The sequence below is a fragment of the Manis pentadactyla genome, chromosome 3, assembly GCF_030020395.1.
Source record: "Manis pentadactyla isolate mManPen7 chromosome 3, mManPen7.hap1, whole genome shotgun sequence".
In the NCBI taxonomy this organism is placed as follows: domain Eukaryota; kingdom Metazoa; phylum Chordata; class Mammalia; order Pholidota; family Manidae; genus Manis; species Manis pentadactyla.
The window spans coordinates 10479707-10505016 of NC_080021.1; the positions used below are offsets into that span (position 1 = coordinate 10479707).

General features: G+C 39.4%; 1 protein-coding gene across 6 annotated transcripts in view; it reads right to left on the reverse strand.

The window, feature by feature from the left end:
• Positions 1-23314, reverse strand: part of EFR3A (EFR3 homolog A) — a 99978-nt gene extending 76664 nt beyond the window's left edge. The window contains exon 1 of one of the 6 annotated variants that reach the window (XM_036890518.2): positions 23104-23314. In XM_036890518.2, coding sequence (XP_036746413.1) covers positions 23104-23113 — 10 coding nt within the window. In that variant the 5' untranslated portion in view covers positions 23114-23314. The remainder of the gene's footprint in view (positions 1-23103) is intronic. The other 5 variants (XM_036890515.2, XM_036890516.2, XM_036890514.2 and 2 more) reach the window with 5 other exon arrangements.
• Positions 23315-25310: the final 1996 nt, after the last annotated feature.

The window sequence follows — 25310 nt, forward strand, 5'->3', positions numbered from 1 at the left end:
ATATGTACTATTCCTGAAATGAATGCAAATACCAAAATGACTTAAAAGTCAAGCCTCCAGAGAATTTACTTCATTCCGTGATATTCCAGTCATTCAAACTAAAACAATCCTTCCCCACAGTAGCACTAAAATAACAGCCATGTAAAGAAATAAATTTTGCTGACGTCTACCAATTTTCTTCCATGTTCCATATACTTAAGTTTAGATTGTAAAGCAATGTTTGGTTTTTTAATTTGTTAATTTCTTTTTATTTTTTATTTTTATTTATCTTTTTTTTTTGAGACGGCATCTCTCATATTTACTGATCAAATGGTTGTTAACAACAATAAAATTCTGTATAGTGGACTCAATGCACAATCATTAATCAACTTCAAGCCTAATTCTCAACAGTCTCCAATCTTCTGTAGCATAACGAGCAAGTTCTTACATGGTGAACAAATTCTTAGTGAATAAGTTCTTACATGGTGAACAGTGCAATGGCAGTCATCACAGAAACTTTCGGTTTTGATAACGCATTATGAACTATAAACAATCAGGTCAAATGTGAATATTCATTTGATTTTTACACTTGATTTATATGTGAATCCCACATTTCTCCCTTATTATTACTATTATTATTATTTTTAATAAAATGCTGAAGTGGTAGGTAGATGCAAGATAAAGGTAGAAAACATAGTTTAGTGCTGTAAGAGGGCAAATGTAGATGATCAGGTATGTGCCTCTAGACTAAGTATTAATCCAAGCTAGACAAGGGCAACAAAACATCCACGGATGCAGAAGATTTCTCTCAGAACAGGGGGGATGAGGTTCTAAGCCTCACCTCTGTTGATCCCCAATTTATCATCTGATGGCCCCCCTGCGACTGTGCCTGTCTTAGGTTGTTCCTCCCTTGAGGAATCTTACCCGTCTCTGGCTAACCAGTCATCTTCCGGGGCCATACAGGGAAATGTAAAGTTGGTAAGTGAGAGAGAAGCAATATTGTTTGAAAAGGTTAGCTTTTTACTTCTTTGCAGATTTATGCCCTGTGGCTTCTATGCCCTGCACTTGTGTTGAGGTATCTTTACCACTTGGAAGAATTATGATACTCGGTAATTTCGATATGAGGCACGAATTCTACGTAAGGGTTGTAATTAGGAAGGAAGAAGAAAAGCTATAGAAGTAGCAGACGGAAGAAAACATGGGAAGATTGATTATTTCTTTGACATATCTTCTTGTAGAGTAACTTCAGCATGTATAGGTTTTAAACTACTAATTAAATTGCGTGCACACATTAACATAATAGGAATACAGCTACATAACCAAAGCAGACCTACAATTACCAGCCATATCCAGTGAAACCAAAAAAACCAGTTAGGCACCCTAGGCATTTGTGAAAACTTATCAATGATATGATGGATATTGTCTGACTGAATTTGAATAGTTTGAGAAAAATCAGACAAATTAAAACAACACATTCCTGGGAACTGTTCACATCTCATACGTTCTTTTAATAGTAGATAGTCTATAGTCGGAAGATTTTGGAGCGCTGAAACTTGCACTTCTCCTAATTCTTGGTTGAGTTCCGACAGTACAGATCCAGTCAAATTTGTTGTTTTACTGTATGCACAGGCCAGCTTAGATATCTCCTTCTTCATTCCAATGGCAAGTCCAGGAACCGGGGGAATGAATGCAGCTACAACTGCAACAGCGCCAGGATCTTCGTTGAAGTTTTTTGATGATCATCTTCTGGAATGACTCTTCCAGAGAATGTTGATGTTGGAAGTTCTTCATATCGTATCTTAATTCTTTTTCTGGGTACCCAAATTAGGCTTTGATCCTCTGTATAAACAAACAAACCCTTTGCCCACACTTTGATATGCCCTTTATACCATTGTGAAGAACTTATTGGAGATCACCACACAGGAACTGCCTTTTTTTATTTTTAAGAGAAACGAATATTATCAGAAAAATGTATTTCTATAGCTGATCATCTGACACCCTTTAAATGATAAAAATTAAGGATATTTAAAGCATGAATTAATCGTTGATTTACGGTTAGTTTTATCCTATCAGGGAGTAATCCCCCTTTTCTTCCTTTTTTTTTCTTTGTTATCATTAATCTACAAATGCATGAAGAATAATATGTTTACTAGGCTCTCCCCCTATCCCAGGTCCCCCTCCCAAACCCCTTTACAGTCACAGTCCATCAGCATAGTAAAATGTCGTAGAATCACTACTTGTCTTCTCTGTGTTGTAAAGCCCTCCACTTTCTCCCCCCCCATTATGCATGCTAATCATAATACCCCATTTCTTCTCCCCACCCCTTGTCCCTCCCTACCCACCCAACCTCCCCAGTCCGTTTCCCTTTGGTACCTGTTAGTCCATTGTTGGGTTCTGTGATTCTGCTGCTGTTTTGTTCCTTCAGTTCTTCCTTTGTCCTTATATGCCACAGATGAGTGAAATCATTTGGTATTTCTCTTTCTCCGCTTGGCTTATTTCACTGAGCATAATACCCTCTAGCTCCATCCATGTTGTTGCAAATGGTTGGATTTGTTTTCTTCTTATGGTTGAGTAATATTCCATTGTCTATATGTACCACATCTTCTTTATCCATTCATCTACTGATGGACGTTTAGGTTGCTTCCAGTTCTTGGCTATTGTAAATAGTGCTGCGATAAACATAGGGGTGCATCTGTCTTTTTCAAACTTGAGTGCTGTGTTCTTAGGGTAAATTCCTAGGAGTGGTATTTCTGGGTCAAATGGTAAGTCTATTTTGAGCATTTTGAGGAACCTCCATACTGCTTTCCACAATGGTTAAACTAATTTACATTCCCACCAGCAAGGTAGGAGCGTACCCCTTTCTCCACAACCTCGCCAACATTTGTTGTTGTTTGTCTTTTGGATGGCAGACATCCTTACTGGTGTGAGGTGATACTTCATTGTGGTTTTGATTTGCATTTCTCCGATAATTAGCGATGTGGAGCATCTTTTCATGTGTCTGTTGGCCATCTGTATTTCTTTTCTGGAGAACTGTCGGTTCAGTTCCTCTGCCCATTTTGTAATTGGATTATTTGTTTTTTGTTTGTTGAGGTCTGTGAGCTCTTTATATATTTTGGACGTCAAGCCTTTATCGGATCTGTCATTTACAAATATATTCTCCCATACTGTAGGGTTCCTTTTTGTTCTATTGATGGTGTCTTTTGCTGTACAGAAGCTTTTCAGCTTAATATAGTCCCACCTGTTCATTTTTGTTGTTGTTTTCCTTGCCCGGGGAGATATGTTCAAGAAGAGGTCACTCATGTTTATGTCTAAGAGGTTTTTGCCTATGTTTTTTTCTAAGAGTTTTATGGTTTCATGACTTACATTCAGGTCTTTGATCCATTTTGAATTTACTTTTGTGTATGGGGTTAGACAATGGTCCAGTTTCATTCTCCTACATGTAGCTGTCCAGTTTTGCCAGCATCATCTGTTGAAGAGACTCTCATTTTGCCATTGTATGTCCATGGCTCCTTTATCACATATTAATTGACCATATATGTTTGGGTTAATGTCTGGAGTCTCTAATCTGTTCCACTGGTCTGTGGCTCTCTGTTCTTGTGCCAGTACCAAATTGTCTTAATTACTATGGCTTTGTAGTAGAGCTTGAAGTCGGGGAGTGAGATCCCCCCTACTTTATTCTTCTTTCTCAGGATTGCTTTGGCTATTTGGGGTATTTGGTGTTTCCATATGAATTTTTGAATTATTTGTTCCAGTTCATTGAAGAATGTTGCTGCTAATTTGATAGGGATTGCATCAAATCTGTATATTGCTTTAGGCAGGATGGCCATTTTGATGATATTAATTCTTCCTAGCCACGAGCATGGGATGAGTTTCCATCTGTTAGTGTCCCCTTTAATTTCTCTTAAGACTGACTTGTAGTTTTCAGGGTATAGGTCTTTCACTTCTTTGGTTAGGTTTATTCCTAGGTATTTTATTCTTTTTGATGCAATTGTGAATGGAGTTGTTTTCCTGATTTCTCTTTCTGTTGGTTCATTGTTAGTTTTTAGGAAAGCCACAGATTTCTGTGTGTTGATTTTGTATCCTGCAACTTTGCTGTATTCCGATATCAGTTCTAGTAGTTTTGGGGTGGAGTCTTTAGGGTTTTTTATGTACAGTATCATGTCATCTGCAAATAGTGACAGTTTAACTTCTTCTTTACCAATCTGGATTCCTTGTATTTCTTTATTTTGTCTGATTGCCGTGGCTAGGACCTCCAGTACTATGTTAAATAACAGTGGAGAGAGTGGGCATCCCTGTCTAGTTCCCGATCTCAGAGGAAATGCTTTCAGCTTCTCGCTGTTCAATATAATGTTGGCTGTGGGTTTATCATAGATGGCCTTTATTATGTTGAGGTACTTGCCCTCTATACCCATTTTGCTGAGTTTTTATCATGAATGGATGTTGAATTTTGTCAAATGCTTTTTCAGCATCTATGGAGATGATCATGTGGTTTTTGTCTTTCTTTTTGTTGATGTGGTGAATGATGTTGATGGATCTTTGAATGTTGTACCATCCTTGCATCCCTGGGATGAATCCCACTTGGTCGTGGTGTATGATCCTTTTGATATATTTTTGAGTTCGGTTCGCTAATATTTTATTGAGTATTTTTGCATCTACATTCATCAGGGATATTGGTTTGTAATTTTCTTTTTTGGTGGGGTCTTTGCCTGGTTTTGGTATTAGGGTGATGTTGGCTTCATAGCATGAGTTTGGGAGTATTCCCTCCTCTTCTATTTTTTGGAAAACTTTAAGGAGAATGGGTATTATGTCTTCTCTGTGTGTCTGATAAAATTCCGAGGTAAATCCGTGCAGCCCGGGGGTTTTGTTCTTGAGTAGTTTTTTGATTACCGTTTCAATTTCTTTGCTCGTAATTGGTTTTAACTTTTGTGTTTCTTCCTTGGGCAGTCTTGGAAGGTTGTATTTTTCTAGGAAGTTGTCCATTTCTCCTAGGTTTCCCAGCTTGTTGGCATATAGGTTTTCATAGTAGTCTTTAATAATTCTTTGTATTTCTGAGGAGTCTGTTGTGACGTTTCCATTCTCATTTCTGATTCTGTTGATTTGTGCTGATTCTCTTTTTCTCTTAATAAGTTTGGCTAGAGTCTTATCTATTTTGTTTATTTTCTCAAAGAACCAGCTCTTGGTTTCATAGATTTTTGCTATTATTTTATTCTTCTCAATTTTGTTTATTTCTTCTCTGATCTTTATTATGTCCCTCCTTCTGCTGACTTTAGGCCTCATTTGTTCTTCTTTTTCCAGTTTTGATAATTGTGATGTTAGACTATTCATTTGGGATTGGTCTTCCTTCTTCAAGTGTGCCTGGATCGCTATATACTTTCCTCTTAAGACTGCTTTCGCTGCGTCCCACAAAAGTTGGGGCTTTGTGTTGTTGTTGGCATTTGTTTCCATATATTCCTTGATCTCTATTTTAATTTGTTCGTTGATCCATTGATTATTTAGGAGCATGTTGTTAAGCCTCCATGTGTTTGTGAGCCTTTTTGTTTTCTTTGTACAATTTATTTCTAGTTTTATACCTTTGTGGTCTGAAAAGTTGGTTGGAAGAATTTCAATATTTTGGAATTTATTGAAGCTCTTTTTGTGGGCTAGCATGTGGTCTATTCTGGAGAACGTTTCATGTGCACTTGAGAAGAATGTATATTCTGTTGCTTTTGGACGTAGAGTTCTATAGATGTCTATTAGGTCCATCTGTTCTACTGTGTTGTTCAGTGCCTCCGTGTCCTTACTTATTTTCTGCCCAATGAATCTATCCTTTGGGGTGAGTGGCATGTTGAATTCTCCTAAAATGAATGCATTGCCTATTTCCCCCTTTAGTACTGTTACTATTTGTTTCACATATGCTGGTGCTCCTGTGTTGGGTGCATATGTATTTAGAATGGTTATATCCTCTTGTTGGACTGAGCCCTTTATCATTATGTAGTGTCCTTCTTTATCTCTTGTTACTTTATTTGTTTTGAAGTCTATTTTGTCTGATATTAGTACTGCAACGCCTGCTTTCCTCTCGCTGTTGTTTGCCTGAAATATGTTTTTCCATCCCTTGACTTTTAGTCTGTACATGTCTTTGGGTTTGAGGTGAGTTTCTTGTAAGCAGCATACAGATGGGTCCTGCTTTTTTATCCATTCTATTACTCTGTGTCTTTTGATTGGTGCATTCAGTCCATTAACATTTAGGGTGACTACTGAAAGATATGTACTTATTGCCATTGCAGGCTTTAGATTCGTGGTTACCAAAGGTTCAAGGTTAGCCTCTTTAGTATCTTACTGCCTAACTTAGCTCGCTTATTGAGCTGTTATATACACTGTCTGGAGATTCTTTTCTTCTCTCCCTTCTTATTCCTCCTCCTCCATTCTTCATATGTTGGGTGTTTTGTTCTGTGCTCTTTTTAGGAGTGCTCCCATCTAGAGCAATCCCTGTAAGATGCCCTGTAGAGGTGGTTTGTGGGAGGCAAATTCCCTCAACTTTTGCTTGTCTGGGAATTGTTTCATCCCACCGTCAAATTTGAATGATAGTCGTGCTGGATACAGTATCCTTGGTTCAAGGCCCTTCTGTTTCATTGTATTAAATATATCATGCCATTCTCTTCTGGCCTCTAAGGTTTCTGTCGAAAAGTCTGATGATAGCCTGATGGGTTTTCCTTTATAGGTGACCTTTTTCTCTCTAGCTGCCTTTAAAACTCTTTCCTTGTCCTTGATCTTTGCCATTTTATTCATTATGTGTCTTGGTGTTGTCCTTCTTGGATCCTTTCTGTTGGAAGTTCTGTGTATTTCCGTGGTCTGTTCGATTATTTCCTCCCCCAGTTTGGGGACGTTTTCAGCAATTATTTCTTCAAAGACACTTTCTATCCCTTTCTCTCTCTCTTCTTCTTCTGGTACCCCTATAATACGGATATTGTTCGTTTTGGTTGGTCACACAGTTCTCTTAATATTGTTTTATTCCTGTAGATCCTTTTATCTCTCTCTATGTCAGCTTCTATGCATTCCTGTTCTCTGGTTTCTATTCCATCAATGGCCTCTTGCATCTTATCCATTCTGCTTATAAATCCTTCCAGAGTTTGTTTCACTTCTGTAATATCCTTCCTGGCATCTGTGATCTCCCTCCGGACTTCATCCCATTGCTCTTGCATATTTCTCTGCATCTCCTTCAGCATGTTTATGATTTTTATTTTGAATTCTTTTTCAGGAAGACTGGTTACGTCTGTCTCCTTTTCTGGTGTTCTCTCTGTGATCTTGGTTTGCCTGTAATTTTCCGTTTTCATGGTGATATAAATAGTTTGCAGAGCTGGGACGAGTGACGGCTGGAAGAACTTCCCTTCTTGTTGGTTTGTGGCCCTCCTCTCCTGGGAGAACAGCGACCTCTAGTGGCTTGTGCTGCGCAGCTGCATGCAGACAGGGCTTCTGCTTCCTGCCCGGCTGCTATGGAGTTTATCTCCGCTGTTGCTGTGGGCGTGGCCTGGCTCGGGCCGCTGCTCCGATATTGTGGAGCCGCGTTGGAGGTGGAGTGGCCGGGAGGCTATTCATCTCCATGAGGGGCCTCCGTGCTCCCTGCTGCCCAGGGGGTTTGAGTGCCCAGAGATCCCCAGATTCCTTGCCTCTGGACTAAGTGTCCCGCCCTGTCCCTTTAAGACTTCCAAAAAGCACTCGCCAAAACAAAACGACACAACAACAACAACAACAAAAAATCAAATAAGTAATTAAGAGGAAAAAAAAAGCCGCTCGCTTTTCTTTGTCCTCAGGCACTGGGCTCCGGTACCTGCTCACCGGTCTTGCTGCCCTGTTTCCCTAGTTTCCAGCACCCCACGCATGCACTGTGTCTGCGCTCCGGTCCGGATGGCTGGGGCTGGGTGTTCAGCAGTCCTGGGCTCCGTCTCCCTCCCGCTCCGACTCCTCTCCTCCCGCCGGTAGCTGGGGGGAGGGGTGCTTGGGTCCTGCCGTTCCGGGGCTTGTATCTTACCCCCTTCGCGAGGCGCTGGGTTCTCGCAGGTGTGGATGTGGTCTGGATGTTTTCCTGTGTCCTCTGGTCTCTATTCTAGGAAGAGTTGTCTTTGTTATATTTTCATAAATATATGTGGTTTTGGGAGGAGATTTCCAATGCTCGACTCACACCACCATCTTGGCTCCGAATGTTTGGTTTTAATAAAAGAAAAAGTGACTATGCCAACAATTTACAAAAAGTTTAATAAATAAGCATGGCTTAAAAAATGGAAATGTTTTAAGTAAAATGTCCATTTCACTTTTACGTCTCAAATATAACTATTACAGGTTGAACTATATCCTACCCCTGCCCTCACCCCTGAGTAATTCATGTTGAGTCTTCACTCTGGGTCCCTCAGAATGTGACCTTATTTAGAGAGAGGGTCTTGTAGAGGTAATCAAACTAGGATGAAGTAATTAGAATGGGCCCTAATCCAATATGACTGGTATCCTTACAAAAAGGGGCAACTTAGAGAGACACATACAGGAAGACCCCCATATGAACACGAAACTGGCCATCTACGAGCCAGGTAGAGAGGCCTGGCACATACCCTTCCCTCTCAGCTCTCAAGATTCTGTCAACACCTTGATTTCAGACTTCTGACCTTCAGAACTGTGAGCCAATAAATTTCTGTAGTTTTAGTCACTCAGTTTGTGGCACTTTGTTACAGCAGCCCTAGCAGAAAATACAACATCAAATACTAAATTCAAGCTTCATAAAGCACAAACTCTGGTTTCATGGATATAGTGCAAAATATAATAGAAAACCTTAAGTCTTATTAACCAAATGGCCATAGGGTCTAATCTACCCCAGGAATTCCATACTTGTATCTACTCTTTATCAGCCTGATTCTTTCAGAATGCATTCAATGGATATTTGAATACTGTATTTGATTTTATCTGGTTTAATGCTCACAGTAACCCTATGAGGTAGTTACCACCATTTGTCAATTACAAACAGGAAATCAGAAAGGTAAAGGTAATTTGTCCAAGGTCAAACTAAAGTGGTGGATCCAGGTAAGAGCCTGTGCTCTTAAAGGTTAATATACTGCACTGCCTTTGTGAAACAGTTAAAAAATAATAATCTGAACTGTTTAATTTGGAGACTAAAGCAACACAGTCAAAATATTTAGTAGCAGCTACAGTATCATCACCAGGGCTCTCAGGAGGTAATAAAAGTCAAGTCAGATGGTAAAAAAATTTAGAAGTGACACACTGCCTGTCATATTACAGTGACATAATAAAGTGACAATCTGTCATATTACAAAACTTCCCACTTCAGGAAATAATCTTTTTCCTATTATAGGTTACTCTGAGCTCTAAAATGTCCCTTAGAATACAAGAACATGTATGAAGGAACAGATGAGAAGCCTTTGTTTTACTGTTAGAGTACCCTGTCATAGTTACTGGTGAATTTCCAGCATTCGAGACAACAAGCCATGCATGGGCACTCAACCACTAGGAAAAGAGAGAGAATCTCATTACCTTCACACTCAAGCCAACAGATGACTGCTGCCTAGGATGGCTTCAAGCTTTCCTACCCCACTGTACACTTTGAGTTTCTGCCTCTACCAACATAAGACTCTGGCACAAGTGTCCCAGAACTAACAAAGAAAATAATAGAGGTAACTCCATGTAACATTTCACAAAATTCTAGCAACAAATCCATACTTAAACCAAGTTCCAGTTTTGAAGCTACAGCACATTTTCACTTTGTATTGAGAAAGTGAGAGTGCTTTGCTTTACTCTAAGTTGAGCATGAAGAGGAAAAAGACCAGGTAATTCTCCTGCAAAGAAGGTTAAGTAGAGGACTGTGACCTCAATCAGCTAATGTAGGTTGCCACTGTTTCTCATCTTCATGCTTTGATACTTCTCTTCTAAATTAACTTGCCATGCAGGTAACAAATGAAAATGTTTGCACTGTGATTATGATAATCTTAAACTAGATGATTTCAGATTTTTCAACTTAAAATTATATTTTGTCCCCGGGCAAGGGAAACAAAAGCAAAAATGAACAAGTGGGACTACATCAAGCTGAAAAGCTTCTGTACAGCAAAGGACACCATCAGTAGAACAAAAAGGTATCCTACAGTATGGGAGAATATATTCATAAATGACAGATCTGACAAAGGCTTGACATCCAAAATACATAAAGAGCTTACGCACCTCAACAAACAAAAAGCAAATAATCCAATTAAAAAATGGGGAGAGGAGCTGAACAGACAGTTCTCCAAAGAAGAAATTCAGATGGCCAACAGACACATGAAAAGTTGCTCCATATCACTAGTTATCAGAGAAATGCATATTAAAACCACAATGAGATATCACCTCACACCAGTAAGGATGGCTACCATCCAAAAGACTAACAAAAACAAATTCTTGCGAGGTTGTGGAGAAAGGGGAACCCTCCTACACTGCTGGTGGGAATGTAAATTAGTTCAACCATTATGGAAAGCAGTATGGAGGTTCCTCAAAAAGCTCAAAATAGAAATACCATTTGACGCAGGAATTCCACTCCTAGGAATTTACCCTAAGAATGCAGCAGCCCAGTTTGAAAAAGACAGATGCACCCTTATATTTATCACAGCACTATTTACAATAGCCAAGAAATGGAAGCAACCTAAGTGTCCATCAGTAGATGAATGAATAAAGAAGATGTGGTACATATAGACGATGGAATATTATTCAACCATAAGAAGAAAACAAATCCTACCATTTGCAACAACATGGATGGAGCTAGAAGGTATTATGCTCAGTGAAATAGGCCAGGCGGAGAAAGACAAGCACCAAATGATTTCACTAATATGTGGAGTATAAGAACAAAGAAAAAACTGAAGGAACAGAACAGCAGCAGAATCACAGAACCCAAGAATGGACTAACAGTTACCAAAGGGAAAGGGACCGGGGAGGATAGGTGGGTAGCGAGGGATAAGGGGGGTGGGAAGAAAGGGGGCATTACAATTAGCATTTATAATGTGGGGGGGGGGGGCACAGGGAAGGCCGGGCAACACAGAGAAGACAAGTAGCGATTCTACAGCATCTTACTACACTGATGGACATTGACTCTACTGGGTTTTGTGGGGGGGACTTGGTGAAGGGGGTGCCTAGTAAAGAAAATGTTTCTCATGTAATTGTAGATTAATGATAAAAGAAATAAATAAATAAATTATACTTTGTAAGCTTAAAAATTCAAAGATAAAAATACCTTTTCTATGAAAAAGACCTGCAATTTCAGAATCTTACTACTCAGTATCTTTAACTTCAGCAAGTCTCCTTTTATCAAAGTGTGAGTCCTACTGAATCAAAATCTAGGAGGAAGGAAAGGTGGGGCACCCGGGAATTCATATTTACAATCATTGCTCAGGTAATTCGTAGGGTTTTTCTTTTAACTAAAACTCAAGTCTTTCATGTGCTTAAAGTAGGTAAATATTATGGTATGCAAATTATATCTCAATAAAGTTGGTTTTAAAAATCAATTATTTCCTTCATTATACATATTGTGACCTTAATATGTATTTTTAGTACAAAAGTCAGTTTATACCCCTAGTACCACCCTACTGTCCACAACAGAAACCTGGGTAAGATAAAAATATAAGGGTGGGAGCGTCTGCCGTTTTTTAGCTGAGCTTTAAAAAAAATACAATTTCTGCTTAAACTAAGGTACTAGTTTAGGAAAATTAACCCTTAAACCAAAAGATACTAATTTGTCACCAATATGAGCATAAAGAATCCACAAAAGGCAATGACTCGGACTTTTCCCAGTTAACTAAGTAGATGGAGTTATTTTCAGTGAAAAATCCTCTGAATATTTCACAAGTAGGATATGAGTTATTTCAGGCACACTTTGCAACAGCTTTAAAATTCCCCAGCTACTTAAATTTTTTTTTTTTTGAGAGGGCATCTCTCATATTTATTGATCAAATGGTTGTTAACAACAATAAAATTCTGTATAGGAGACTCAATGCACAATCATTAATCAACCCCAAGCCTAATTCGCAACAGTCTCCAATCTTCTGAAGCATAACGAACAAGTTCTTACATGGTGAACAAGTTCTTACATAGTGAATAAGTTCTTACATGGTGAACAGTGCGAGGGCAGCCATCACAGAAACTTTCGGTTTTGATCACGCATTATGAACTATAAACAATCAGGTCAACTATGATTATTCGTTTGATTTTTATACTTGATTTATATGTGAATCCCACATTTCTCCCTCATTATTATTATTATATATATATTTTTAAATAAAATCCCAGCTACTTAAATTTTTAACAATATTTTATCCCTCATTAGACATAGAGTAACAAAAGTGTTAAATCTGTGGGGATGTAGCTTTCAAAATTATTTTTAGAATTGATTTAATATACCAACAGCATTGATTCTTCTTACAGATTTCACAACACCCACAGTGTCTATGCCATATGTTAAAGGTTTTCACTGAACTGAGATGATCAAATTTTCTGATTAAACAGTGAGGGAAAAGACAGGTAGCTCTCTAATTCTGTATCTCAACAGAATTTACATGTACTTTAAGTTATTTCTCTACCTGAAGTTTGAAGATAGCAAAATATAACATAGGACTTGCTGGGTAAGTCTAGCTAAGTAAATTGCTTAATAAAAAAAATTAAGCTACTATTTTAAACCTTTACGGTTCAGTGCTTGATAAAGTCTTCCCAAACTTCTAACCAATCATGAAGACCCTACACATTTTGTATTCACTACATAGGTGAGATTTTAGTAACACAAAGTGAAAATTCTAAGACTTCTTTAAATTTTCAAGTATTCCTTTAATTTATTACATACACACACATTATGGTCACAGAGAGTATACACAACTGACTTTTATATTAACCAAAACTCTAAGAAGGCAATCTGATCTTTTCTAATCTATATTTTTAAATGAATCATAAACCAAAATTTGATACTACTGTAAAATATCAATGTATTACTAAATTTTCCTCAAGTTCAAAGGTAAGACTTATTACTACTAATGCATGAAGAAAATAAAACCCACAGCAACTTTCTATGGCATTATACACAAAGAAAGAATCTGGAAATCGGTATACATTTGTAGTATTCCTTTTATTACTGCAACAATAAAAAGAAATTTATTTACTCTTAAAAAATGTAAAAGGATCAATAGAAATTACTTCACTTTTATGCAAATACTCCACTTTCTTGGCAAGGCTGAATTACAGGGCAATTTTAGAGTAAGAAATTAAGAACATTGGAACCACCAGCCGTTCAAACAAAAGCTCCGCAGCCAAGCCTCACTTATTACACCCACCCCTCCCCATGTCCTCAGAACCACCAGATACAGAGCTGTCACTGGGGTCCAGCTCTTAGCCAGCAGGTCACTGTACGGGGTATCAAGGCAGGCAACAAAAGGAGCAACATTTCTATGTTGCTGAAAGAGAAAATAGGGCCTGTTTACTGCATTACACCAGTAAATACACAGAAACCAATAGACAGGGAGGGGAAAAAAGAGGATTATTAGCTGTGTGAGGGGAGAAAATCATGGTGAACACTCAAAGAGCTAACTGATGCTCCAGGTGACAGCTCAAGTCTCAATGATCTCAGTTCTTTGTGTGAAATAAAGCACTTCCTTCGCAAGTTTACATAAGCAGCGGCCAGCTGCATCTGCTGCCGGCAAATTATTCAGTTCCTTCACAAATACTAATGAGGCTCAAGGCAGCAATGGGATAAGTTACTAAGTTCTACATGAAATATTTTAGACTACACATGTCAAGCTGCCCTAATTTCAACCTGCAAACTACAATCAAGTGTGTCTAACCAGGATTTACAGAACAGTTTACACCCCTCAACCAAGTACGGCTGACAATCACCCCCCTCCCCCACCCCAAGCTAGAAAGCAGTGACAAGACAGTTAAGGACATAAGTACAGGAGAATACACACCATGGTTAAGACACATGATCATCTTCAAGTTCTAAAGCTTTAAAATAAGATTTTTTTTCCTAATACTTTGTAAATTATCATGCTCCTAGCATCAGATCAAACAATAAGAGACTGCACAGACATTTTTCTTGCTACATTGCTGAAAATGCTACCAGAAATACATGGACTGCCATTTGAATCTTACATAGTTCTTGTCACGCAAGCATTCTTTGTGCTGGTATTTGTTTTAATAATGCTCCACCTGCTCATCTTCGGCTCCTTGGCCTAGTCAATCCTTAAACAGACATGCTCCTCCAGGATCTGCCCTCAGCCTCTTTACAACCTATCTTTCAATAATTTCATCCACCTTATTCCTACAAATGGACCCTGAATGTCCCAAAGGCACCACACACATATCATACCCAAAAAGGGACTCTGCCTCCAAAAAGTCCCCGCATCAAATCAGAGTAGTTCACTCAAATGATGAAGGCTAAACTTGGGAGTAAATCCTACCACTTCTCTCTCTCTCAACCCCTCATCCAGTAAGTCCTATCAATTATACTTCCTCAATAGCGTTCAGATTTGTCCACTGCAATCCACCCCACTACCATCAACCAAGCCCAAAGCCTACCACTCGGACTACTGCACTTTTAATAACCTCTAACTGCTTGCTCTCCAACCTTTCATGTTTCCATAGCAACCGGTTTCTCTTTCAGTAATCTGCATCACTCTACAAATACACAGATTGTGTACCATGGGCCAAGCACCATATCAAAAGCTGTGTAAACAGCAACAAACAGGCATAGGTGCTTGCAAGGCTCCCTGTTTAGTCAGTGTAATTACATGCTCTGCACTCCTCTTCCCCATCAGACTAAGCTTCATGAGAGCAGAGATGATGTCCACGATGATGCTCGTATATCCAATAAGAGGATACTGCTGTATCCTCACTGTCCACAATAAGTGACACAGTGTTCAATAAATATGTGTTGATTAAAAGATAACATTACCGATCGTTGTATCTCCTTAAAGCTTTCACTTCCCCAGCACCAATGACTTACTTGATTTGGCTGCTGGTTATTTTCACCTGTAGGACTCCTCTCAAACATTTTCCCCAAATCCATACTTCTTCTGTGATACTCAGGCTTATGAAGCCAACATTCACTAATATACCTCTTGCAGTCTCGTCTCTGAACTCACAGCACTGTTCTTAGGGCACCTGCTGGATACACTTTTTAAAGCTGGGGACTGCTTTACTCAGACCTCAGTATTCCTCACCTAGCAGTGTCTTGCACATGTAGGCACTAAAATAATTTGCTGAATGAATGAATCTCTGAAAGAATCCAAAAAGAAAACAAGATTGAAAAAGAACATTTGTGATTCCAAGAACATATTGACAGTGCCTATGAGTGAGATGACTACAAGGCAAGATAGACAACTCTATTCCTGGAGCTCATTAAAGCAAAACAGGTGAGACACCACCAACTAAATGGCTTGGGTTTTTGCCCCCAAGTTCCTAAGGTTTTGATCTGAAACACCTTATGTTTTTGTCAGGGGGTGTATTCTAATGTCAAAGACTATACATTTCAAACTTTTTAAAAGTAGGCATTATTATTACCCTACTGAAATTGAATACAGAATCCCACTAATACAACATAAAAACAGCGCTATTCCAGCTGCAGCGGGGTCTGGTAGAAAGGCCTACCTGCACAGTCTCTTCAGCATCCTTTCCACACAAAAGTCTCTACTATACTTTCACGGAGAACCACTTTGAAAACTTTGGCTCTACAGGTAAATCAAACTCCCCTCCCCTTGTGTCACCCTCCAATGTGGATCAGGAACAACACGGAATCCTCAGGAACTAATAATGGGAATCTATGTCAGGGAACGGAGCATTTGTAAAGGTAATATAAACAGAACTGATCGTGTTTCTCCCATTTCTCCTGGACCCGAACTGTTCCATTGTATGAAGCTGGTGCAATAAGACAAACCTGGGACAGCTTCCCAAATGTGCTCCCATCCTTGAAAGACCAAGCAAAGAACCAGGATGGCACCAAGGGAAAAGGTGACATCGAGTTAGAACAGTCACTCAAGTCTGTTTCTTGGGCTATGTACTGAAGAAGAAATGGAACTTCTGAAATCTACACAGTCCTTCCCAGCTAAGAGAACAGGAGAAATCCATAGGGACTAGTCCCAGCTATTGTGCATCTGCCTGGAGTGCCCTCCTCTCTGTGAATGAATGTCCTTGTGGTGCCAGGTACAGCAGGTGGCAACAATCCAAGAAGCAAGTGTCTTGTCCTCACATGCTGATTCTAACAACATTTTACTAAAGTATTTCTACCTCTAAAGAACAGTTACATATCTACAGCATCAAAATATCCCTGCCAGGTATTATCATTTTCCACTTAGTGGAATATGTGGAAAAAATATTTGTAACTAAAATAGCTAGAAAAAAAACCACTTGTAACTTAAGTTCATGAATCAGATTTAAGTCAGATGTCATAAATGGGCCACTCCTTTGAACTTTCACGCCAATCCTTTATCCTGGCACAGTGCCTTTTGCAAAGTTTATGAGTTCCCAGGAATTGACAATAGGCAAACTTGAACACCTTGTATTTCATTTTCTCTGCCCAGCAGGAGTGAGATCCATTTAAAGTTAAGTGCAACCACAGCACAGAGAACTTTTAAAAGCAAATTGCCAAGACAGCTATTCAAAAAGCCAATTAAATAGCAGGGGTGTGAAGAACACTTAGCATTATCTAGAAAACTACTGTAGCAGAAATACCCTGGAGTTCAAGTAAAGAAAAGAAAAAAGTACAGCTGAGTAAAACTCATCAAGAATAAAAGCAGAAATACTGGCATTTAGGAGGCCAAAGTCCTCTTGAAGATTAGAACAAAAGGTTTAATGCCTCATTTTTGAACACAGCTTACTCTTGATTCAAAGATACAATGCAATGAAAAAAAACCTGAGTAGTAATTCCTTCTTTAATAACAATCAGAATCATGCTATCTAATAATTACCTAAAGTTACAGAGGAGTAAATAAATACGCAAAAGAAAAAATGTGATAGCCTACATGAAAGAAAAAAAATAATAGTAGCTCCTGTTTGCTTTAGAGAATATACCAGCAAGCTCATTTCAAGAACTGAACGAATCTGGCAAATATAAATGATGAGAGAATTCTGACAGGTTTGACATATTAATCATAGAAGGAACTGCCAACATCCATTCTGTGATCATACTTCCCTAGAATTGTGTTCATTCTATAACACAATCATTCCAAAAAAAAAACGCCTACAAACTCCCAATAAATTGAACCCACACATAATGATTCATCTCAACCTTTCAGGTTTCCATGATTGAAACCACCACTTAATAAATCAGAAATTATTTCTTCCTTTCAAAATAAAATACCAATGATAAGAAAAAGAGCCCCATTATTTTACTTCTTATCCAGGAACAACATAATTCACAACTATTGCTCAAAGGCATTCAAAGAATTTTACCCATCCTAGCATATGACAGCAACTGGAACCAGACAGCAAATACAGTTTTCCTAAGCCATATATGCTGTCAACATTATTTGATCAGTTACTCAAAATTCTTTTCTATGGGCTTACACCAGTTCAGGGCAATTATTTTAATGTTCCATTTCAGGTTTTTGAAGAATTATGAAAATTCTGAGAAAAGTATGTTAAAGCTGAAAAAAACCTTATGCATCTTTTTCTGATTATAGAGTGTTAACTGTAGAAAATCTGGAGACTTACTGAAAAGTATCTTTGTAAGTATCATTTTTAATGGTTGTATAATATATTGTTGTGAAGATATTCTATTCAATTTGCACCACTTCCTCATTACTGGATATTGAAGTTTCTGGATTTTTACTAATTTATAAATATTACTCTGATAGATAACTTGGTGCAGATTGGTGCAATCTATGCTTTTAATCATTTTTTAAGGATAGATTCCCAAGTGAAATTACTGGGTCAGTGATTATAAGCATTATTAGAGCACTTTATAAAATACTGCCAAATTATGTTCCAAAAAAGGCGTTCCAATTTAAACTTCTGCCTTTGTACTATCTCATTGCCATTATGAGCTATGGTTAAAGTCTTTGGCAATCTGACGATCTAAAAATGATTTCAGCTTTTAATTCGCATTTCTTTATTAATGAAATTAAATCATTTCCTCCAAAATTCCTTTTATCAATCACTTGTACTTAGATTTTTATAAGCACAGGTGTGTGCTTTAACCACACAGGATTGGTGTTTTGCTTTCTGATTTCCATAAATGCTGCAAATACTGATTTTTTTATATTTGACGTTAACTTTGAATTCTTCTTCATATCTTTAGTCATAGGTAGGTCTGTATTAATACTACCAGCCCATAACCCTCTATTGCCTAGAACAGTATGAGGTATGTAGTTGGGAACAACCACCCAGTACAGATAACCTGGGCTCTAGGAACACACCATTACCCAGCGAAAAGGCACATTTAACCCACTTGGTTCCACCTTCCTCTTAATCACTGGACTAAATGTATTCTTTAGCTACAAAATTAAACTTGCTTTCATTTTTCCTTAAGTTCCATCTCTAGTGATACTACAATTCTTAAATTAACTTTCTTCAGATGCTCAATTTAGAAAAGCCTAACTGAATATTCACCTACATTATAATTTGAAGATTTTATTCATCTAAAACAACCCCCACTCCCCCCCCAAAAAAGGGGGAAAATAAAAAAGAAGAAAGAAGTACTGCCTGGGTTCTCAACAAGGGACAGTTTTGCCCACCAGGGCACATTTGACAATTTCTAGAGTTCGGGTTGTCAGAACTGAGGAACAGGGGGTTTACTAACAGATTCCAGCAGGTGGAGGCTAGAGATGGTAGTAAACATCTTACAGTGCAAAGGACAGCCCCCCACCTCCATTTTTATTCTTGTCTCAGCCCCTGCAAATGTTACAGGAAGGCCTGCTAAGCATCTAATCATAAATTATAAAACTATTGTAACACTGTGTTTATGGGGAAAAAAAGTTACTTCAGGTTTTGATATCCCAAGAATAACTTCTCCGACTTCAGTTAAGATTCAATTACTCATTTATTCAACATTGATCAAGCACCTATTATGTAACTAGGGACCATGCTAAGCAAAAGTGACAGTGTGAAAAGAAACAGTATCTGATGCTTTAGATTCAATTCCTGCTTGGCTCAGAGCTGTGTAGTCTGATAAAAGAACTTCTGATGTTAGAACCATCTAGTGTCAATCCCAGCTGTACCACTTACTGTCATCAGGCATGTTCTTGAACTTCCCTGAACTTCAATCTCTCCATTTCTGTAATACATCAAACAGGGCCTCCCTCAAAGGAAGAGAGAATTAAGTAATTCATGTAAAGCATAAAGCATATTGCCTGACACATACAATATTTAACCTTATTACTAACAGCAAATTTTTAAGTTTTTATAAAGTAACCAGTATAGCTGGAAACTGCTAGTTCCCCTACCAAATAGTCAGTGTAACTGATTACGACAGCTTGAACACGATTTTAGTCAACTTCACTGCATAGAATCCTTCAAATTCTGGTTCCTATCTCCTTTTCCAACCTAAACTCCCACCACCTACATCACCTTTACTGCAGTCCCTATGTCCCCACTCATGTGGACAGATTGAAAAACGAGACCTGGTAGCAACCACGGGGTCAAGCTAAAGGTCACTTTGAGAAAGAAAATTCTTTAGCACTAACTCGGGCAGTATATGTAGGTGCTGGGTGGAAAACTGTGAACTGCAAAAGGCCCACAAGCCTGCAACAAGTCGTTTGCTTGTTACGTGTTTCTATATATAAACACTTCAATCAGCATCCACCTACCACGGTACAATTCATCTCCATTCTGGACTACTTCCTTAAGAATGAACTGAAAAATAACTCAAATGTAGTCAGCCTCGTTGATGGGAAAAAACAAACAAGGAGTAACCACATTACCACAGCCTAACAAATCAGGCCAGATATCAATGTCACTCTCTAAATTAGAAAATAAAGCATCATATAACTTTTCACCATATATACTTTCATCAATAACTTTTCATATATAATAAAAGCATTTTTTACTGAATCTGTTTTGAGGCAAGTTATCTACCAACTAATGAGCCCCTTTTATACATATAAGTAGTTGACTAAAAAGTTTAAGTCAGTAACTATATAACCAAATATCTAGTTAGCTCACAAGCAGAATCCCCAGCCTTCCTTGCCCAGATTCCTGTGATGAGACAGAATCAAAGGCAAAAATGTTATTCTTGTAAGTTCACATGTCTGCTTAAAGTCTTGGCTGAGCTTTCTTGGGTCTCAGTGTAACTTAGAGGGGAGGGGGTATACTATCAACTCGGTGCTAAGGAAAATAAACATGTTCATCGTGGTTATAGATTACAGGGACCAGATCTGTGTTCAAACCCTGGTTCTACTCCACATGTGACCTTAGCCAAGTTACTAAAACTTAGCAACTTGAGTCTCAGTCACTTGATATACAAAATAAAATTAAATGATTGGAATAAAAAGCTTTAACATTTCTTCCACTCAAATTCTGATTCAGGGTTTGAAAATCTTTAAGATCAGGATGTTTCTCAACGGTCTTTTGAATGGAGGAGGATGAAATAAAGGCCTTTAGATAAATGATGTGTCAAATTATAGGTTTGTACATTTAAGAAAATCATTTAGTGAAACAGTCTTGAAATCTGTGCTTTGTGATTACTGCAAACTACTGGCTGAATAAAGAGCGACATAACCACAGAATTGTTCCGGTGTCACAGCAGCTTCCTGTCAGGCATCCTTCCAGGTAGCTGCTTTCTGAAAAAGGAATCTATAGCTCTTCAAAATAACCCTATGAAACTACTATTCACATTCAAGAGACAGGCAGCTGCTTAGCCTTCAGGGGTATATCATGCTCCACTGGATTCTGCTAATCAACACCAGTTTCAATGACGGAGAGAATCAATACTCCAAATAAGCAACAAAATAACAATTCAGTAACTACGACTTGGAGCAAGGGTTACTTTCAAAATTAGAGTCTGAGACCCAGTGATCATCTCTAATACTTTCATTTAACAGAAAATCATTTATTTCACTTTATTTTTTTATTATTTTATCATTTTTTCCATTTATTTCACAGAAAAACATTTCACTAAACCCTTACTTATTAACTGGCTGAACTAGTAAATGATGTTCTTAGCTCCTCTGACATTTAAAAAAACAAAACAAAACAAAAACCACCTCAAGTTATCTGGAGAGGGTTTTCTTTTAAAAACATCCCTAAAGAAAGTAATGGTTTTGCTGTCTCTGTTCATGTACTTAACATGCTGGACATTTATTTACATGCAAAATTTCTGAAAACTACCACTGTCCACTGAACGGTCTCAGCAACTGTGATGGTTCTAGCCATGAAAGGAAAGAAAAGGCAGTATGAACACGACTTCACAGGGGTACCACCACTGGTACCACACTTCAAGCAATCATAGAAACTGTATCATAATAAATATTAACAACAGTGATGATAAGAAACTCAAAGATCCCTTGCCTTCCAGTCAGTTCATAAGGTCTACACTCTTAAATATGCAAAATACAGCCTGGCTCATCCTTACGTCAGTGTGCAGTGTGTCAGTGTGTGTGCGCTGTAAATCACACATTTTAAACAAAACAAGTTTTCCACATCTGCTCTATGAAGTCATATAATCTTTGAACATAACTGAAAAACTGCTTAATTTCAGAGGGCACTTATATAGCCATTTTACCAATAAAAGTCAGTTGAAGCCTTAACTTTCAGGAACAGGTGTTTATTCTCTCCATTTTGCTCTCAGAAAGTAAAAGATTAACAGAGTGCTACCCTCGCATATTCACTGAGTAACATGAACACGACTTTAGAATAAACTGATGATGAGGATGATAGTCCTCCAATCTAGAGGAATAAAATCAAAATATAAACTGCTGACATATCTACTGGATACACAAGGATACTGTGTTAAGAAAACAAACTTCACCTTACCTACACGTGTGACGAGTTAAAAGTAATTTTTACATAAGATTATTTAAAGATTTGCCACAGCATTACATAAACCTTTCTAATATCAAGAAATAATTCCTCTTTACCCACCACTAGACAAAACATGCATTTGAGAAATGACCTGGAAATCCAGTGTCCCGTATGTATATCATATTGAGCACAGTTAGGACGAGTTATGAATTTTAAGAAGTATGAGCTATTTGGGAACATACTGACAAGTGTCTTAAAGATTCTACATATGGAACACTTACTCGGGAGAGCCCTACTTGAAAAGAATCTCAAACAAATCATCATGCTTCCTCTCAGGCCAAGATCAGGAGCTTCCCTAGTTTGCACATTTCCGTATGGGCCACAGGGCTTAAAGTCACACCGCGATTCTCTGGCTCGTTTTAAAGTGGGTCATTAGTAATACTGTTGTACCCAGTTCATCCAAAATGCCTCTGACATCCAGTGATTTTCAAACTTCAGGGTCCCTCAATAACACCCAGGACACTTACTAAATAAAACGCAGATTCCGGGGCCCAAGCTCCGGAATATTACTGTGTCCAGAAAGGAGCCCTAATCAGAATTTCTAATCAGCAGCCAGGTGAACCTCAAGCAGGCATCCACACTTTGGGGCGTTTTAGCCTAACAAGTTCCCCAAAGAGCACCTATTCCACCCGAACGTGTTAAAAGACGCGGAGAAAGTCAAGGCTGCTGGGACTTGGGTGCCGAGGGAAAGGGCTCTGGGTAGGGCCCGGACTCCCTGGGCCGGTGTGTCCCTCCCACCAGGCGATGCCAGGTCCCTGAGGAAGTGGGAAAGCAATGGCGATGGGACCGCTGTTATTTTCAGCCTTTCCAAGTCTCACTTTGCTCTGTAAAGGGCTGAGAAAAGAGCCTGCTCTTGGAAGTACCCCAGATCTACGTTACTCCTCTCTGCCATTTACTGGCCGTGCGTCCTTAACGCTCAGGCCTCAGTTTCCCAGTCTCTGCAACGGGCTCACGCCACCCTCCGGGAAGGCTAGGCCGAACCGAAACTAACTCAGCCGGTAGCGGGCACTTCCTGGCTCTCGCCAGCCGGGCCCAGCTTCGCAGCTGCCCGGGAAGACGGCCCCGGGAGAGCGCGCCGAGGGGGATGCCGCCTCCCAGCGCCCCACCCGGCCCGCCCCTCGGCTGGCCACTCACGCGTAGGCATGGCGACCCCGGGCCGAGAGCTGGCCGCCGCACCGAGACTCAGAGGGGCCGCGCAGAACGCGCCGACGGCACCATCACAGGCCCGGACGAGCCGAAGGGCGAAGGGCGGAGGGAGCTGACGGGGAGCTCGTGGCTCACGCAACGATGGCAGCGGCAGCTGCCACGGCCTGCCCAGATGCGCGCCGGACAACGCGTTGGGCGTCCCCGCGCTCTGACGTCAGCGCGTCGCCGCCGTCCAAGCCCCGCCCCCACTGGACAGCGAGCTCCGCCCAGGAACCGACTTCGTGAAGGCACGGTGAGGGAGTCCTGGGGATGACAATGTTCAGAACTTCGGCGTTCATCATACCGTCAAACCGAAGTGATTTGACTAATACTCGATTTCATTAATCTTTATTCGAGGTAGATTAGCAGTATTTGTTTCTTACAGTTGCACCGTTCTGTGGTATTTGTGAGGGTGTGATTGCTCGCGTGCACTGAGTACCTGTAGGCTTTTTCTTCTATAAGCCGTTGAACTTGCAGGGCGTTCTGTTTCCTGAAAGCATGATTTATGTGACTCATTTGGGGTTATTTGGGATGATGGCTGCATATTTTTTGAGAGGATGGAAAAAGTAATTTTCTCTTGCTCTATTAATGACTTTCAGAGAGATTTTACGCCTCTGGAGTTCCTCTCCTCTGGAGAGGGCGGTTCTGCCTACTTGGCTGAGCCACTTTTCTTGACTCTGATTATCATTAATAATTGATGTAGCTAAGAGTCACTGAGATGACACTCGGAGCCTAGAGCATTCAGCAACGCACTTAAACTTCGTTAGATACTGTGGGTTATGCACAGCCAGTTTGGAGAAACAGAAGGAAGCCCCAGAGCCAAATGAGTTTCAAGGTGCTTTTGTGGCCAGATCACCTGGGAACCTGTTGAAAAGAAGTGACTGTAGGTTGGAGCTATACCTGCTGAATCACAGAATCATTCAAATACATATTTAAATTTGAGACCCTTTGTCCTAGAGAGTTGTGCCAACATTCTTGTTAGGAACTAGTACTGTGCAGTACTGAAAGGAGAAGAGAAAAAAGCTAAGAGCTAGAAAGAGCTTGGGGGAAATTAGTCTTCTGTGAACTTAGAAGAAAGCAGAATCTGAATTAGCCAAGACCTGGGGAGCCCTTACAGGCTAGGGGAGAGTGGAGGAAATTTAGGCTGCATCACAGAAGCTGGTGTGTGTTCAGTGGATATGTAGGAAACGATCTCTTCCTAATGATAAAAGCCTCACTACCAAGTACTTAGCCATTACTTATCCTTCAATACAATGTTGCATAATTTTATTACCTATAAAATCTTTACTGCTCCCAGTTTTCTCCCCAAGACTTTCACAGTGTGTTGATTTCCCTCCATTGCGGCACTTGTTCCATTCAATCCTAATTAAACTATCTTAAGTGCTTGTATTCAACCATTGGACCATACACTTTTTGGAAAATGGTAAAAATCATATTCTGTTCATATTTATGTATCCCTGCCTGGCATACAATAAGGGGTTAAAGCATGTTAATTTAATAACCATCTAAGTAAAGTACATATATCTATGAATTTGAAAACAAAACAGGTAAAATCAAACTAGTTAATGAACGACTTTACATTCAAACTTGGACTTTATCCTTCAAGAAACAATTCTAGATTATTTATGAGGACAGTAGCATTAAATTATCAGAAGCAAGGCTCTGCAGAGTTGACGGCATGGCAGAGAAACATGGAGGGTAGGCCTTGATTCGGATACAGAAGGGAATGTTAGATGTCTAGATTTGGTGATTGTAGAAAAGGAAAGAACTGAATCTTATTGCAGAAGAAGAATCCCTGGGATTTGTTGGCTGCTGATTTGGGAGCAAAAGAGGCATCTGTTACTTATATAACTCCAAGGTTGGAATAAGGAAACTGATACTGGTAGAGCAGTAGGCAAGTTGGGAAGGAATGCTGTTTTAGGGAGAGGTGTGAAGAGAGGATGTGAATTTCTCTTTGACATATTAAGCTTGAGGTGACATTCAAGGGAGACATCCAAGTGAATAGATCTGGAGGCAGCTGAGCATACCAGGCTGAAGGCGAGGGGAGGGATCTCAAGGTGGGAGATCTGGGAATCTTTGGCCAAGAGACAGAAGCTGAAGCCAGAAGTCAGAGAAAGCCTGCTGAGAGAGGGTGTAAAGCCAAAGAGACAGACAAA